The sequence below is a fragment of the Acartia tonsa genome, chromosome 10 (genome assembly GCF_053477335.1).
Source record: "Acartia tonsa isolate MP-2025a chromosome 10, ASM5347733v1, whole genome shotgun sequence".
In the NCBI taxonomy this organism is placed as follows: Eukaryota; Metazoa; Arthropoda; class Copepoda; order Calanoida; family Acartiidae; genus Acartia; species Acartia tonsa.
In genome coordinates, this window is record NC_137269.1 from 32,694,891 (window position 1) to 32,713,406 (window position 18,516).

Genomic DNA, 18,516 nt, shown 5'->3' on the forward strand with positions numbered 1-18,516 from the left:
ATTTGATAAGAGGGGAGGGGGGGGGGGGTGTCATTTGTGTTCAAAAAGGTACCTTGTGTAAAAATGCCAACAAATTAATCCCGATTAAATTATAGGATTTTTCAGTCTTGTAGACCAATCTGCTTATTAAACCCTAAAAATTTAAATTCTTCCCCGAAAAAAAAGAATTGAGGGGGGGGGGTGAGTCGGAACAGATACCACTTATGAAAATTTTACCCCCGGGGTAAAAATTTTACCTGAAGCTTCACTGCAAAGTAGAACCATATCGGTTATTTGATTGGCGAGATGTATTGCTTTTATATAAGGCTGCATATCTTATTCTCAACCTAGACAGCAGAATCCTTGATAATTTTATTTACTAGCTGTGTGCAGCTAGAATTATTCATCCCAAGAGTATGCACACAAACACACAAAAATGTACTACTCATTGATAGTAATGATTAAAGTCAGGACACGGTTACCCTCAAAGTGTGAGGAAGTCCTTCTTTTATTTTGAACTAAATTGAAAATAGGATATTTTTTCTTTTGTTTGTTAATTTTTTTTAGGTCAGGTTAGGTTAGGTTATATTGGGTCCTGGGTTTTCTCACAGGATTAGAGCCAAACACAGGGGTAACTCACAAAACTCTTTACCCCCTATTTTAAAATTTATTTTAGAGGGATAATAAAAGTAGGTAATCTAATACTTTGAGTTTTGCTCTTCTATTTCATCATAAAACGTCTCAATTGTATGAACACTCATGTATAAAGAAAAGAATCTTGCGTGCGCTTTCCTTATTTTCTATTATTCTAAAAATTCAAGGATAAACAGAAAGTTATAAAAACAATAAATTAGAAAAGGATGTAATAAGATTAATATAATTTTAAAAATGACTATTTAGAGAATTGATTATTAAAAGCGAAGCTTTTCCTATATTAGACTCGATCCGTCTGTCTGTGAGAACGTCTAGGATAGCTCTTATAGTTAATTTAGGCATGTTAGAATTGTCCTACCGAGGTGAGCCTTTTTTAAGCAAATTAATAAGCCTCACATCAGCCTCAATAAAGCGGCTTTAAGAAGCTGCAGTCGCACCTAGGTCATTTATGCAAATACAAGAGACCTGTACGGCTTACAGGAAGAATCAGCTGTTATAATCCGAGGCGAACCCGCAGCCACAAAATAATACATCAGCCGTAGCTAAATCTACTCTTAGCTACTTTCGTCCACAGGTGCCGTCCCCTAAAACTTTCTAGAAACCTAAATCTATCCTATTACAAAGTATTCCTCTTTTTGTCTGAAGCTTAAGAACTCAATAAATACTAAACTGATTCTGTTCTCCTTTTGATAAAAACTTTACAAAGGTCCTGGGATGGTTTTAGCCACTTTTCTGCCTCCTCCCCTTACTCATTTAAATGCAAAGCCCAAAGATGCTAGAGTGCAACCGCTAGTATATATTAAAATAGATATTTTCAATCTCCATCATTAAACTTTTAAGTTTTGAACATCAACTTTTGGTATGTTTACATTTACCTAAATTTGTGCAATTTAAAATACTTTTAGCCTCTAAATTGTTCAAATACTTCCGCAAAATATTGAGAAACAAGAAAAAGAGAATTGGGGCTCAAAAATTGAGAAAGAAGGAGAGAGAGAGAGAGAGAGAGAGAGAGAGAGAGAGAGAGAGAGAGAGAGAGAGGAGAGATAGAAATTGAGTGAGATAGATAAGAAAAAAAGAGAAAGAATAGAAGAGAAAGATAAAACAAGAATTTGAGAGACAGATTAGGAATTTGACGGAGAAAATAAGATAAAAGAAATTCCCTGAGAAAGACAAAAAGAGAGAGCGTGCACAAGAACGGGAGAAAGGGAGAAAGAAATGGAATGAGAGAGAGAGAAAGGAGAATGCGAAAAGATTGTAAAGTTTTGATCTTAGTCAGTTTCAGTTTGTTGCTTCTCAGTGTTGAACTGCAATATGTGCATCTAATATAAATGAAAAATAAATATGCACTCTGACGTTATATAGTACAGTTATTTGTCTTCGGTGAAATATATTGTGATTAATGTAGCTGGAAAAATAAAATGAGGATGAGAATAGTTATTTATTGCTACGTATTTTGACAGCTTTTCGCGGATAGCAAAATTAACAATTATAATGTAATACATTTGATAGTGTTAACCAAATCTGGTATTAATTCTATGATTTGATTTTATTATTTGTGGAAAATTGTCTATAATAAAACACAATACATGATGTGACTGAGAACCGGTTCTTATCCAGCGGATATTAATCAGTTTCGAAGCCATGTACCTTAAACCTGATAAACAATAATAAAATGGTTTTATAACAATTTTAAAAAGTCACTTGGATTATTCATGCAAATAAATGAATATGTCAATAGAAATAAATTAAAAACATTACAGTGAAAATTAATTTAACCCTATATATGCTTATTCTCCTACTAAAACATAGAAATATTAAATGTACACTGTATTAAAAAAGTATTGCTCAATATTACCCATTTACCCCGACAGAAATTATTCATCACTCTGTTATCTTCAATGGCTTGAGAAGTTTTAATGGTTTTGAACAAAATATGCCTCAAAATTCATTTTTCATAGTAGGTAATATTTAGCGTGGATTTACGTAGTTAATCCGTCCGTCCGTCAGTCAGTCCCTAACGATATGGATGAAATCTGATTTTATGTTAAAATAAATTTTGTATATATACTCCTCTCCAAACAGCATCCAGTATACAGCCTACTCTGTCTGTCGGTCCATCTTTCATTCAACAAAAGACACAACTTTTTTTTATGAAGGTCTCATAATTTTTTTATCATTCTTCTTCACTCTAGTCTTATTTCTTTAATGTTTTTTTTTCACTTTTTAGTAGCGAAGCTACTCTATAATTCACTTTGTCCGTCCGTCAGTCCGTAACGCTATGGGGGAAATGGGATTTACTCAGCTTCTATAAAAGATAGAATGCTGAAATTTTTTTTACAACATTCCTATCATTAAGAAGCACAATTAACTATAAAACATCATTGGCGGTCAGACCGCTTTTTAGCAGGTTTTAGGCTATTTTTATATTTTTCACATTTTTCTCCATATCTTCAGTGTTTATGGACCGATTTTCAAAATTTTTTCAGTTATAGATATTAAAATTAAATTTCCCGTCGTTTCAAGATAACAACCATGAAGGCCTGACTGTCCTTTTAGCAGGTTTTAGGCTATTTTTATATTTTTCACATTTTCTCCATATCTTCAGTGTTTATGTCCATGACAGCCAGACTGCCTTTTAGCAGGTTTTAGGCTATTTTTATATTGTTCACACTTTTCTGCTTCGCTACTTATGGATGTTGTTATCCTTGTTTTATGACCACTCAACAAAAGTCAGTTCATCCGATTGCAAATCAATGATTTTTGTGCTTCGCTATTTATGGTTGTTGTCATCATTGTTGAAATACCAATGAATCAATACCAATATCTTTTAATATGTAAATTAAATTATATGATTTACGTCATTTAGACTGAAGAGGGTGCAATGTCCACCGAAATATATTTCAATAAAAAATAACTAAGAAGTATCAAAGACTTTTTCACTCAGTGAATTTACCAATTATAAAAGCCAAGGCCAAGGACTAAATTTAATAGAATATTTGGTACTGAACATTGCAACGTCGGAAAAAGAATGCGTTGTTTTCTCTGCTTGTGAATTGTGAATGACAACATTATTTTAAGTATCTAGTTAGATCTTGTTCAGTCTTTAAGAAGTATTTAACTTTTGATTAAAAATTTTATACCAAATTCTTTTCAAACCTTTGGTGTGGTTCCTTTTATATGTCTTTAGCTTTTCTACATTTAGAATTGGTTCTTCCTTCAGCTCGTAATTTAGGTATGTTGGAGTTGTTTTATTGATTTTAAACTTAGTATGATGATTACTGCAACCGTTAAGTACAAAATAAAAAGCATAAAAACTTTATTATAATAACATACTATTTTATTTTTTTGATAAAAAACCTAATTAATTAATTCAAATACTTAGTGGAGCTTTCCTGCTATTTCGATTCTCTAGCATAGAGTGATCAACACATTTCTTTGAATGTGCTTTATCAATTCAATACACAGTGTTCCCTTTTCTATAACAAATCCTATGTTGGTTCTGATGGATATACATATAAGTTTTACTTTCAATTATTTGTTCTTGCTGTGCTTCTCATGTATGTACATTCTGGTTAAAAAGTAATTGTTTATTTTTGTAAATAAGCGTTCCTATTTTATTTGAAAAAAAATTCAAGAAAATTATTCTAAAAATTTTATTTTAAATTTGAAAATACTGAAGTGGCAAACATAAATATCAGCTTTCACATATTTTAGACAGAAAAAGAAAATAAATAGCTATAATCACGTTGATGCCGACAAAATTATTGAAAAGGACAATTCTAAATTTCTATAAATTCGTTTTAATTATCTGTTGCCCATCCTTCGATGAAAAATATGTTGAGAATGTTTAAGAAATGTTTTGCATACATATTATACCCCTGGACAACTTATCAGTAAAAGCAATGCATATTTTTTTAGATTTAAACAGAGTTTTTACTATCTTTATAGCAAATAGACTTTTGAGTTCTGGCAGCACATGCTATCCTACATAGACATTGTTTTGCAATTGAAGCCATTAATGTAAAAATTTACTTTCAAGGCCACCTTACTGAAAAATAAGAGAAAAATTGGGAAAGTTAATCTGCTTTTTGTTCTTTGCCTATGTTTTGTAAAGTGAGACCTCAAACTTTTTCATGTTGTGTTATTGAAAAATAATATTTCATAAAATTGACAAATATGTTACTTAATTTTTTCTACATATTTTTGCATTTTAAAACTTTTCTGTAAGTACATTTTTAAGATTAACTTATATTAATAGGTATTTGAGCCCCCCATTGGGACTGCAAATGTGTTTTTTTTCAAATGAAATAAGCAAGACAAAAATGTTAAAAAAGAAATTGAGTAACAGGAAAGAAGATGAATCATATGATAGTATTTAGATATTCACATGATGATTTACATAAAACTACTCAAAATATAAACATGACTATGGTAAAGCTTCTATGAAATTAGTTATCCTACCCCTGTGACTCTATTAAATATTACACTAATATATATATATATATATATAGATCATCTGTTATTATTTTGACTCACTGTGCAATTGTGTCATAATTTGCAAAATTTCACATTATCATTTGTATTTTTAGAGCTAACAGAAGCTTTCGACAGTATCCAATTCTTTTATTGATTAGGAAAAATCTTATAAATATGCAAGAACTCTGTAATTGCTCAGTTTGTTTTTTTATTCTTTAATTAAAATTCTTGATGTGTATAAACATAAAGAGTATTTGTGAAAACCTTCAATTTCTGAATTGAAAATTTTACTACTAGCACAATCAACAAACAGCATAATTTGTTTTATATAAATTTAATAATATAAAATTTGCACGCCAATTTCTAATTTCAGAAACAAAATGAAAAAGAGAGGAAAAGGACAATTCACACACTTAATAATAAAGACAAAATATAGTTGATAAGAAATATTCTATTTGAAAACAAAGCAAAATAATTCCCTTTTCAACCTAATATTAATTTAGATACATAAATTCTTGACCCTCTAATGCAAAGAATATAAAGATTATTAATTTGAATTGTTATTTGAACATGCAGAATATAAGCCTCATGTAGCAGTGGAACCTATCCCAGATCATGATTGGCAAGGAGAAACTTGGGGCCTTTATTGGCCTGATTTAGAGGTATATTTATACTATCTAGTATGGAAACTTGTTTTAATTGGAATATTTTTCTTATTCTAAAGTCTTTCATATATTTCATTAGTATTTGTAATCAAACACATTGTTTTAACACTAAACTAAAATCACAGAACAATTCTTCACACTTAGAACATGATATTATTCAATTCATATAAGCTTGAAGTCTGTAAAAGTTCTTGGTCTCACTGATGTATTTCATAAAGCTATCTATAATACAAAGTACCTTGATGTCTGTCCGTCTGTCTGTCTGTCCCTTAACCCTTACAGCTCGGGCCCCAATTCCCACCTTAATAGATCGGGGGGGGGGGGGGCTCCAAGAGCCCCCCCCCTCTATCTCGGCTCCTGTTACAGATAAAGACGTAAAATTTTTTTCTGGTGGTTCATGTGTATTTTTAGAGAAAATTACTTTTTCTAGTCATAGCAGCCAGGCCGCTCCTTAGCCGCTTTTTAGCGGCCAGCCGCTAAATTTTAAAACAGCTGTAGAGCGGCCAATTTTGCAGCTAGGATGACCAAATTTTAGGACGAACTTTTATTTTTCATAACAAAAAAATTACTTTTTCTGATCATCGCCAAAAAACGGCAAATAACGGAAACCGCCATTTTCGGCGGTTACGGCGGTAAAACGGCGGTTGGCGGCGCCAATTAATATTTTTATCTGTTTGATGTTGCTCAAGGATTTACCAAAAAAATTTATAGGACTCTAGCTGTAATAGAAGCCACGATATTCATGATATATGTCTGTAGTAAAAGCCGGACAAAAATCGGTCATAAAGTCGGTCAGGGAGCGGTCAAACGGTCATAACACATTTTTTCTCAGAAGGTCATTGATATCTAAGTATTCACAAAAAAAATTTTAGGTTTCTCCTTATACACAAAAGTCATAATGTAGAAATTAAGATTTTTTTAGAATTTTTTTCTAATTTTGGTGCTACCCAACCGACTTTGACCGAACACCACGACCGACACAGACCAGATATCCTAATAAAATCAACTCTTGCCGACGTATAATTACTAAACTTAAAAAGTCATGAAGTCACAGCACTCCATCTTACCTACAAAAAAAATGAGATTGAAAAAACTAGAGGGGGGGCTCTTGGAGCCCCCCCCCCCCCCGATCTGTAAGGGTTAAGATCTCGGTAACCACTGAACCGATCGGATTCTACTCTTCAGGGAATATACCTACTGGTCCTGTGTAGGTTTTAGGCTATTTTCTTGGGGGGTGGGACACGTCTAACCCCCCAAAATAAAAAAAAACCACCCCCCAAAAATTTTTTTTTACATTTTTTGTAAAATCTCAGTAACTGCTGATCAAATTGGGCTCTACCCTTCTGGGAATATACCTACTGGTCCTCTGGTGGTTTTAAGCTTTTTTCTTGGGGGGTGGGACACCCCAACCCCCCCAAAAATAAAAAAATCCCCACTTCTAAAATTTTTAATTTTTCAAAATTTTTGTAAACAAAAACCAGTTATTGGGGTGGGGGAACCCCACTGCAACATGGGGCAAAGCCCCCATGAATCCTCCCCCCCAAAACAAAAAAAAATTTTAATATTTTTTTTCTTTAATTTTAATTTTTGTGTATGTGAACAACCTAGGTTTAATTTTTACGAATTGAAATTTTTGGGTTTAATTTGTACAAATTAAAATTTTTGTGCGTAAAGCGCACAACCTGGGTTTAATTTTACCACAGAGTAATTAAACAAAGAATAATTTTTTTGAATATTTCTATAAAGGAGGGTTGACTTCCTATAACTATATAGGGCGTAGCCCCTAGAGGCTAGGGGCGAAGCCGCTAGTATGTTTTAAAACATTTACGTATGACAATATTTCATATTTTCGAATGCTAAATAGTTATATTGTTTAAAATTATAGGAATATGAAGAATTACTGACAGAACCTGTGTTTAAGAAGCATTATCCTGAGTAAGTTTTTAGTCTTTTCATTTCCTTTAACTACTTTTAAGAATATATAAAAGATTGTGTAGCCAACTGTCTAAGCTAAGAAAATATTTTATATTTGACTTTATCTAAGTTTTATTTGCTGTACTCTTTATTAAACACATTCAAAAAACAAAATGAAGGCAAATATTTTAATTTCCTATCTTAAAAAATCTACCAAAAAGTTTTAATTCTGTTTATTAAAACTCTGATGCAAAATATAATATTTACAATGACACAAGACAAATCTATTTCAAAGTTAATTAAGTTGGAAACATATGCATTACAAGGATAGCAACATTGATAAATGTGCAACAAATAATAATATCTATAATACAATTAGAACGATGTCCGTCTGTCCATAAGTCCGTCAAGTCTCAGATCTCAGTAACTGCTGAAATATTGGGCTCTACTCTTCAGGGAAAATAGCTACTAGACCTGCGGTGGTTTAAGCTATTTTCATTTGAGTTAACTGATTTTAACAGAATTTCCCTAATAAGGCTAATATCCTACAAATATTGGTATTACATATTTAAGAAGTTAAATAATACCAGAAATTTACATATTTCTGCTAAATTTTTTATTTAGACCTGGATTTCAAGAACCCTGTGATACTTGTGAGGTCTCTACAGGAACATTACTCTTTGCACACAATTTCATCATTTTTTTTAGAAAAATGGGATTTAGCAATAGCTAACATAGCTTTTAGGACAACAGAATGTAAGAAGATAACTGACAGATTTAACTCTTTATAACTTTGACATATTATGTGGAGAAAGATATGTATATATCATAGTCCTATATTTTCCCTTGATTCTGAAAATTAAACCCAAAGAATAATGTGGGCAGTTGTGATTGCTGTTTGTCCAAAGAAAGAGAAAACTCCGCCCCCTCCCCCTCCCCCTGCTCCAGTAGTGATAAGAGTAAGATTGAATTTGATACAAAATATATTTTTCTTAATTATTATAAGATACCTGTCAGAAAGTAACATGTTTGCTGCTTTCTGTTTTAGATAGATGAATAATTTGCAGATAACACTTTTTTTCAATAAAATAGGCTAAAAATTTCTTATTTACCAATTAAATACAAATTTTTTTAAAAAGTTATCTCATGCTATTTTTTTACATATAAAACTGTGTAAGTTAATTTGATACAGATGTAGCAAAAGTTTAATTTTCTGACAGGAATAATATGGGTGAAGGAAAGTATTGCAAGGACAAATTTTATCATGTTACATAAACTGAAACAGTTGGGGATATCAACTTAAAATTATGTTATAAAAACAATGTATTAGTTAATTATTTCCATTATTAAAAAAAATAATCTAGATGTTTTAAAATTACTTTTTTATAGGAAATTATAGTTAAGAAGTTATTTGTGAATTTCTGTATGTTAATTTCATGATGGTTAATACATAAAAGTTTAAAGTGGAGCAAAATTGTTTTTCAAATGAATTGTAATTTGTCTACTAAATTTTTAGCTTAAGTCCCCAACTGTTAAAGTGGAAAGGAATGTTATTATTTACCTATTACTATACAATCCTTTCTCTGTTTCTTGCCTTATTTTCTTTTATATATACCTTTAGAAATATTGGCTGTAGCACAAAATTCAATTTCAATAGAAAATCAAACATATTTCAATTAAAATGGACTGTTAAAGCCAATACTATTCTATTTTCACAAATATGAAAGATTTTCTAATTTAATTTATAATTAGAAAAATAAGATATATTTAATATCCTGAATTGTTTATTGCTCAGTCAATTAGTTTAAAGCTGATGGATTATTTTTCATATTTGACAACATTGAACATTTTACTTTTAAAGTCTGAACCTACTGAATTTCTTCTGAAAGAACAAATATTTATCTAAAGCCTCTACAATTATGCAGTAGATGCTTTTAGATTCTTATAACCTTGATGCATGTTTTTAAATGTTAGATATGATCCTCTCAAAGTTTCTGTATTACTAGATCTGTCATGATAAAAACTATACTTTCTAGAATACTCTTTATTTGGCAACATTACAAAAAAACATAAATTTCTTTTTAATGACAAATGGGCTTCCTTGGGTAATAAACCCTCTAAAACTTTTTCAGGGTCATATTGTAATATATTATACCCTCATATGAGTTTGTTTGATTGATAGATTCAAGAACTTTCTAGATAAATTTTTCTTAGAAGCACAATCTATGCCTATTTATTCTTTAAGAATTTTAAAAGAATACTATCAATCATTTTTTTTGGTTTGACAGATCATCTACTTCACTTGGATTTGTTTGATGTTGTACATACACATGAAAAAGAAATTAAAAGCAGTTTATAATATCCAAATATTACTTGTTTATTTGTTAAAATTTACAAATAGCTTTGAATTTTTCAGGGCTATTTGTACAAATATTTAAATTGGGACTTTAAATATGTATTTTGTTCGTGTGCAGGAGCCTACCCCTCCACTTTCTGATGAAGAAGAAGTTCCCTTTACTCCAACTCCCTCCCCTTCACCTGAACCCCCAAGGGAACCAACCCCTCCTCCTCCAAAGGAACCTACTCCACCTCCTCCGAAAGAACCCACGCCCCCTCCACCTCCAAAAGAACCAACACCCCCTCCTCCCAGAGAACCAACACCTCCTCCTCCTAGAGAACCCACACCTCCCCCTAGAGAACCAACACCACTTCCTCCAAGGGAACCAACACCACCTCCTCCGAGGGAACCTACCCCTCCACCCAAACATCCCTCACCGCCACCCCGAAGACCATCACCACCGCCGCGACCAAAGTTGCCTCCTTCCTCTCGCTGTTCTTCAGAGCACAGAGTTGTCGGTCTGGTAAAGCCGAACCGGTTGGAGCCTAAAATTTATATTCCACCGCCTGAAAATCCAAAGCCAAAACCTGTTCAGGAACCAGTCAAAGTTGAGGTGAAGATGCCGCCGCCAGTTGCAGTGGAGCCGCCGAAACGTGCACCCTCTCCACCAGCTAAAAAACCTGCCTTCAGTCTCATTTCAAGGGTACATATGTATAATTTGTATGTAACTAAATATCTAATTTCTAACTATGAAGTATTAGCTATAAACTGCTTGCACAATAAATAGATTTAGAACTTTCAGGATATTTTATTATATATCAAAATAATATTTTTAAAGGAAAAAAAATCTATGATTAATAAATTTTTACTAATAATTTAGATTTTGTTGAAACTATGTTTTCTGTAATAACGTAGGTAGGATATACATTTTAGCCCTAATTGTAGAATATAGTATATTTATTTTATAATTAGACTTTTGATTATTAATATTCTAAATCTATTTCTAAACAAATGTATAAAAAAAACTAAAAAAAGATAATGCAAAGCTTATATTTTTACAAGCATGATTAATTATTCTATTAATTCAGACAAAGACAAGATGAAATAAAGATTTTTTTTTATTCAGAGACAATTAATTACAAAAAGGTATAATGAAATGTCGTTTTTGATACAAGAAGAAATTCTTTACAAAAGTGCTTTGCTTTTAAAAGGACTCTCCACAGAAAAATCAACTTTGGATTTTTGAAAATCCAACCTGAAATTATTATTCTCTGTTCAATTTTAAGCATTTTTTGTTTTTGTGGCATCGCGATCAAAGCCCTTTGAAATTTTTTACCTCCTTTAAGTGAATCCTCCCGCCATTCAATTTGTGCTGCTTTAGTGATTTTTAGCTTCTATGTTGCCGCATTCATCGCCCTTCTCCGCCGCTACTCCGCTATTCATTGCTGTACGTCGCGTTTCAATACATGCTCCCCTCTCCCTTGTTCAGAAATTAAATGGAGGCTGGGGGTGTTGTGTATAGCGACGTACGCAATGTATAGCGGAGTAGTGGCGGAGAAGGGCGGTGAATGCGGCAACTGCGGCAAAAGATGGTTATATTTGGCGGAGGCGAAAACAAAATGGAGGCGGCAGGATTGTCCAGTCAAGGAAGAGGATAAATCGTAGAGCGGCCGGTTGCAATGGAGCAAACGTTCTTTAGCGGCAAACATATATTGAGTGGAGGAAAGTGTAGTATATATTGTTATAGTGGCAGTACAAATAGGCGGCGGACAAAATTTTCAAAGGGCTTCGATCGCGATGCCACAAAAACAAAAAATGCCTAAAATTGAACAGAGAATAATAGTTTCAGGTTAGATTTTCAAAAATCCAAAGTTGATTTTTCTGTGGAGAGTCCTTTTAAATGGTAAGATTCCATAGTCATAAAAAGTCAAGAATTTGTTGATTAGAAAAGACTCAAAACAGTGGATGCTGTGAGTATTGGTGCAAAAAATGGGGACAAATTTTAAATTGATTTGACGGGGCGGATTATTTACGTCACAAGTGAGGGGAAAGAAAAGGGAAGGAGGAAAGAAACCCCCTAGAAAAGAGATGGGGGTATGACGTCATGCCAAAAAAATTTGAAATTTGTCCCCATTTTTTGCACCAATACTCACAGCATCAAAACAGTGTTCTAACACATTAATAAGCTGTATTATAAACATAATTTTAAGAAGTTGAAATAAAACTTATTGTCGCGCTTAAAATAAAAATCTTGTTTTTTTTTCTTTTTTAGTAGTTCTAGAAGATGCTTCTTCATTATTTGTATTGCCCTAGGGACCTTCAAAACCCTGGTTTGTTTTACTTTTTAATGCGCGCACTACGAACGCCCCGAAAAAAGTTAATTCATACAATTTAGGTCTGTTGGCTTAAGTATAACAAGGATGACAACATCTATAAAAGCGAAGCACAGAAACGGTAGGACAAACGGACATTAATACTTTCATAGTGTCAGAACTGAATAATTAGAATATAAATGTATAAGAGTCAAAGCAAAATTGTAAGTAAATTTGTTGAAAAACAGCTTGATTCAGGATAATGTTTATGGACATACTTACATTTTCGGACTTGATTATAGAGTTGCTTCGCTTATTACATTATACTTTGTTGTCCCAGGAATCAATATACCAAAAATCAGATCACTCGGATGATTAGATCACATAAAAATTTGTTGTTAAAAAAGTAAAAAAATCAACATGTTTAAAATGGACGTACGGACATTTTGGTGATGATTATAGAGTTGCTACGCTTTCTAAATCGTACCTAACTATTAAAGGAATCACCATGCAAAATTTAAAATCGATAGGACAATTTTAACATGCCCAAATTAACGAAAAAAGCTATCCGTTACGGAAGTATGGACGTTCGGACGTACAGACGGACCGACCCTAATTATAGAAAAGCTTCGCTTTTAAAAATAGATCTAGACCATGTGTTTGTATGTCTGTACGCGTAATGACAGTAATCATTTTTTTTTATTTCAAATAGTCATCAGTTTTCATTGAAACTAATCTTGTTAACTTGCTTTTTTATGTTGTATTTTAAAATTTTAAATGTCATGAAAAAATATCATTCCTGTTTCTGTATTCCCAAAACGTACCCATCTATCAAATTTTTTGTGATGCACATCTTTTCAAATTTAGATTTGAAAAATATAAAAAGAAAAGATATTTTAAACATGGTGCTTTGTATTTATTTTAGCTTTTTTGTAGGTGTAATAGTATATATAAAAGATTGAAATAAATCTATGTACATATCCTGTAAAGCAATTTACATTTGAAAGTTGATTTTTCTTAACTGTGAAAATATTATTGTAAAAAAAAACAATTTTAACAAATAGTCAATTTATTGTGAAAAATATTTAACATATTTTGTCGAATAAAATCATAAAATGTGAATATTTACACACTAAATCATTAATTTTCAATGATACACAAACACAGCGTTGTTTACATAGATTGGTTGTTAGATAACATGAAATATGAATAGACAATGACTTATGAGTAATATTTCCCCATAAACTCTTTTCCCCCAATTAAATATAATATTTTTCTAGTAGCGAAGCTACTCTATATTTTACTTTGTCTGTCCGTCAGTTCATAATACTAAGGGGAGAATGTGATTTTCTCAGCTGTTATTCAATGTAGATGGCTATTTTTTTTGCAAAGATTCTATCCTAATGACCATTCAGTAATTGATTTACTTTGTACGTCGGTATTTCAGTCATTCTATAAAATACAAACATTAAAATTATAGAAAAACGTGAATGGGTATCCTGGGTATTTCTACATATCTATTTTTGGTTTTAACAAATACTTTTAATATCTCTTCTTCTATATCCCCACCAATGATTTTTATGCTTCGCTACTTATGGATGTTGTCGTCAATCTTTCCTGTTACTAAATACAACTCATTTTAGTATCAATTATATATATGAAATGCTAGAATAATTACAATAATGCATGTCTGTGTTAGAGTGTGTGTTTTAATATTCTAATTCTAACGAAGCTTTTTTAGTGCCTATATAAAATGACGTGAAACTGGCCTACCATAGGTCAATCAAAAAGTATACCTGCCATTGGTAATTTAGTCAGTGCAAAGGCCTATCATTGGTCGTTTGTAGTTTATGACATAATTTTTTACAGGCACTATAAAGGGTTTCAATTATAACCCATTTTTCTTATTTAATATTGCATGCATATAAAATGTGTTCCATTGAAACATATAAAATTTTGCTTTATTAAAAATATTGTCTTAGGCCACAATGTGCTCAAGGATTGTTTTTGTAACGACTATGCAGCTTTCTCTTTTACGTGGTTTCCCTCAAAGTGCCTTGTCGAGCACAGAAATTCTCCTTCCTTATTTTAAAATAAATCAACATAAGGGGGAAGGAGAGTTTTTATATTTCTTTGTTTTTTGACTTTCAGTAAGCTTAGGTTAGGTAATATTGGTTACATGGTACCCCTGCAGGGTTATTGCTTATTGGTGGGGGTGCTCGATCAAATCCTAGATTTTCACGCTTTGTTTTATAAAAGATTTCGTGATTTTTTAAGCTTAATGTTTATTTTTTATAACACTGCTCTATAGTTCATTTTTTTCGGGTATCCATTCCTATTATTTTTGAGCTTCAACCTTATGGATGTTGTCATCCCAACCTTGTTTTTACAATAAATTAGGTCTTTAAATAGGGTTGTATATTAAAATGTTTTAATGAGTAATTATGTTTAATATTATCCAGGAGAAGAAGCCTGTACGACGACCTGAACCATCCTTGCCACCCCCACCCCCTATGGAAATATTCAATAAAGAAAGGGTAAGCATTTTCTGAGATCTTGAGCTACAGACAAAAAACTATCAAATCTATTGTAAAAAGTTAGGCATTTAAACAATTTTATATGTGTTTATAAAAGCTGGGCCAATAACTTTGAATTCGTTGGGACAGAAACAGAGTAAATATAGCTTAAAACCATCCCACGGTATGAATATGAAAAATAAACCATCCCAAGACCTATGTGAAGCCTCCCTGAAATGGAGAACCCAATAGGTTCAGTAGTTGTTGAAATCTTTCAGACAAAAAAAACTTACTACTTTCTATAATAGGATAGATCCAACTTACTATCTAACTGTCGGATACATTTACCATTGTACCGAAAAAAAATCCTCCCTTCCATAATTAAACGTTTGAAAAATTGGGGCTCTTTCTACACTAAATATACCTAAAATACAAAAATATTTGTGGTTCATAGGGAAACCGCTGATGGTTTTTTGATAACATTTATTTTTTTAAAGATGTACTTTTAATAAACCAATCCCTTTTTTTAGGATAACAGTAAATGGGGTTGGATGAAGGACGAGGGTCAGTCTGGTAGGAGAGCAAGGTTTAGCCTGTCTGTTTACTGGTAGTCAAACAAGAATTATGTTTGGAAGTTACACAGCTTAATTACTGTAAGATCATTTTAGTTAATGATTCCTTTATTGGTGTCTTTTTGAACCGTGAATAAAATTTGTTTCATTAGAGTTTACACCCTGTTCTTTTGAACAAGTTTTACAAAAAATAAAACCGTTTTATAATTTCATAAATTAATATACGTAGACTAAAAATCTATTTGAACGAATTAAGAAGAAATGATTTTTACAGCAAGAAAAATTTTAATTTAATTTTAGTTGAGTATCATAATGTACTTACAATGGATTTTCTTTTTTATGAAAGGAACATTAACTTTTTTTTAATAAACTGATTATGTGGATATCTTATAACACTTTTTAAAATTAATTTTTTAATAAACACACAAAAGTAAAAATATAAATTTTTATATAGTTAAGATTTTTTTTTGAAAAAACTTACACATATTGTAAATAGTTTCTCAATAAGGGTAGCTATAACAGGTTTCCCTTATTATAAGTTTATGGAATGCTTATACAAATATCTGATCGACTGCAGTCACGGTAAAATGTTGCTGGTAACGATTATCTTCAAAAAACTATGAATATTGAAGGCTGCTAGCGGCCAAGCGGCTGAACATTCATGTCATGCCCGCACACTATGTTAAGCGGCTTCAAATATGCACAGGGAAAGCTTCACTGAAGTGAAAACGAGTAAAATAAGTCTGTTTTTCGCGCATGTATGTGCACTGCGAGATAACAGTGCCTTTTATATTAATGACTTTTTCAGATTATTTATAGGGCTTCCTTTGTCGGGAACACAGTAATAGTGTCTGACTGATTATGACGTAACAAAAAAAATTAGCCAATGAGAGGCCACAATAAATTTTACCATTGGTCAATAGCGGCCTCTCATTGGCTATTTTTTTTTGTTACGTCATAATCAGTCAGACACTATTACTGTGTTCCTTTGTCGGTTCAAATTCTGTTCGAGCAAAATCTGTACGTTCCGCCGTTTGGCCGTTAGCTGCCTTTAAAGTTCATAGATTTTTAGGGATATTCGTTACCATGAACATTGAACACTGCACTTGACCCCAAATATCAATATTTGATTTAACAATATATTTATAAACTGTTGAATAAAGAAATTATATTTTGAAATAGGCCTTTTTAAAAGCCAAGCTTTTTTATAATTAGAACTTCCGTTCGTCACTGTCAGCTCTTTTCGTTAATTTAGACATGTAAGAATCGCCTATTAAACTATGTATGTATTTTGATTCCTTTAACAGTTAGGTATGATTTAGAAAGCATAGCAACTCTGTAATCGTTTCAGAAACTCATTACATCCACGGAGGGGGGGGGGGGGAGGTTGTTTACACCCAATCAACTTTAGGTGGTGTCTTTGGCATTCCAACTTGTGAGTAAAATTATTGTGTTGGGGGAGGAAGGGTTGTAAATTTAACATATTTCAACAACAACATCCTTGTTGTAATGAGGATATTCATATGACTTGACGCAAACATTACACAAGATTGACAATGATAATCAACAACATATTTTCTAAAATTGTATTTTTATGTTTCTCTTATATAACCCGAGTGTCTGTTTTTGTATGAAGTTTGTCGTTCGTTTTTTTATTGTCTTGCTGTATGACGCATTTTCTGTCTGTTTTTCTCTCTTTTTGTCTGTCTCTTTCTCGGTATCAATATATTTTTTCTAGCTATATTTACTTTAACTTGTCAATACAAAAATTAACCAACCCTTTTATTTAAAAACCTTTGTTTGAAAATCCTAACCTTACTTATTTTGGCAAATGCATTCAATGTACGCCTCTGAGATGTAAGCAATAGGCACTATTTCAAAAAAAATTAGAGGTATTTTATTTAAAGGACATTTCCTCTTGTGATATTGGAGTTTCCCGCCCTAAAACATTTGCAAACCTTTTTGGACCAAAAAAAGCTTCACTGTAATGGAGAACCTTATCAGTTTAGATATTAGTAAGATATTTTACTACAGACACACTCAAGTTATGTTACTTTTATATGTACTAGCGGCTTAGCCCCTAGAGGCCTCTAGGTGCACTCGAGGAGGGGGAAGTTGAATCCCATAACCCATTTTTTAAAATTAAGATTTTTAAAAAATTGAATATTTTTTTGTAGGAGGTTGGAGGGATGAAAGTGCCCCAAGCCCCCAACGCCATTTTTTATTTAGGTTTAAAAAAAATAATCTTTATTTGAGGGGGGGGGGGGGTTAATATTTTTCTAGGGACGGTTTCTCTTGGGAGGGTGGTGGTACCCTCCCCCAAAATAGGTATAAACCTTCCCGGGACCAATGAGAAGCTACCCTGTTAAAAAGAACCAGATCGGTTCAGCAGTTAGACAGACAGACATCGTTCTACTTTGTATTATAGAAGAACTTTGTGAAGGAAGAGACTCAATGTATCGTAGCGTATAGCAATTGCGCAAATATCTAAATATGTTTGCCTAATTTAATTTACGCAAACACATTTATAAAGCATTACATATTCACTTCTTTTTAACTTTTCTTTGAGTTATACTTATGAATTTAAGCAAAACAAGGACAACAACATTTATAAAAGCAAAGCTTATTTAATCAGACAGACAAATAAACTTGGGAAAATTAAATGCACAAAATATGTAGCTTAAATATAAGATACTTCATATAAAGCAGAATGGTAATTGAAAAAAACAACAAAATAAAAGAAAAATTTAAGTTGGTAGAAATGTGCGAAAAGATGTGAAAACCGTGAAAAAACTATTCAAATGAGTTCAATAGGCCTTAATTGTTATCAAAATCAAAGCTTTTGTATAAGTAATGGCCAGCCCTTACAGTAAATTTATGTTGTTCGTAATGTCCTATCCATTTCAAACTTGGCACGATGATTCCTGAATACGAGGTACAATTTAGAAAGCGTTGCAACTTTATAATTATTACCAGAAAATCCGTGAGTCTATTTAAATCATGATGATTTTTAACTTTTCAAACACAATATTGTACATACTATAATAACCTATTTAATTGATTTTTGGAGTACATATTTATTCATAGGAC

The 18,516-nt window shown here is 32.0% G+C and overlaps 1 protein-coding gene across 2 annotated transcripts; it reads left to right on the forward strand.

Annotated features, from left to right (window-relative positions):
- The first annotated feature begins 5,441 nt into the window (after window positions 1-5,441).
- LOC145329929 (uncharacterized) lies at window positions 5,442-16,605 on the forward strand. 2 transcript variants are annotated; one of them, XM_080174399.1, is made up of 8 exons: window positions 5,442-5,506; window positions 5,684-5,771; window positions 7,660-7,709; window positions 8,313-8,353; window positions 8,571-8,647; window positions 10,163-10,729; window positions 14,801-14,875; window positions 15,385-16,605. In XM_080174399.1, exons 1-8 carry the CDS (start codon window positions 5,490-5,492, stop codon window positions 15,463-15,465), a joined length of 996 nt encoding a protein of 331 aa, XP_080030525.1. In that variant the 5' UTR covers window positions 5,442-5,489; the 3' UTR covers window positions 15,466-16,605. The 2 variants fall into 2 exon arrangements, with proteins under 2 accessions (XP_080030525.1, XP_080030526.1); XM_080174400.1 differs by having other exon boundaries at window positions 5,467-5,500.
- Window positions 16,606-18,516: the final 1,911 nt, after the last annotated feature.

Excerpts from the sequence above, each read along its gene's own strand:
- LOC145329929 (XM_080174399.1), top strand. Across the intron at positions 8,354-8,570 it reads TGATACTTGTGAGGTCTCTA|CAGTTGTGATTGCTGTTTGT; the intron begins CAGGAACATTAC and ends GAATAATGTGGG. Across the intron at positions 10,730-14,800 it reads CCTTCAGTCTCATTTCAAGG|GAGAAGAAGCCTGTACGACG; the intron begins GTACATATGTAT and ends AATATTATCCAG.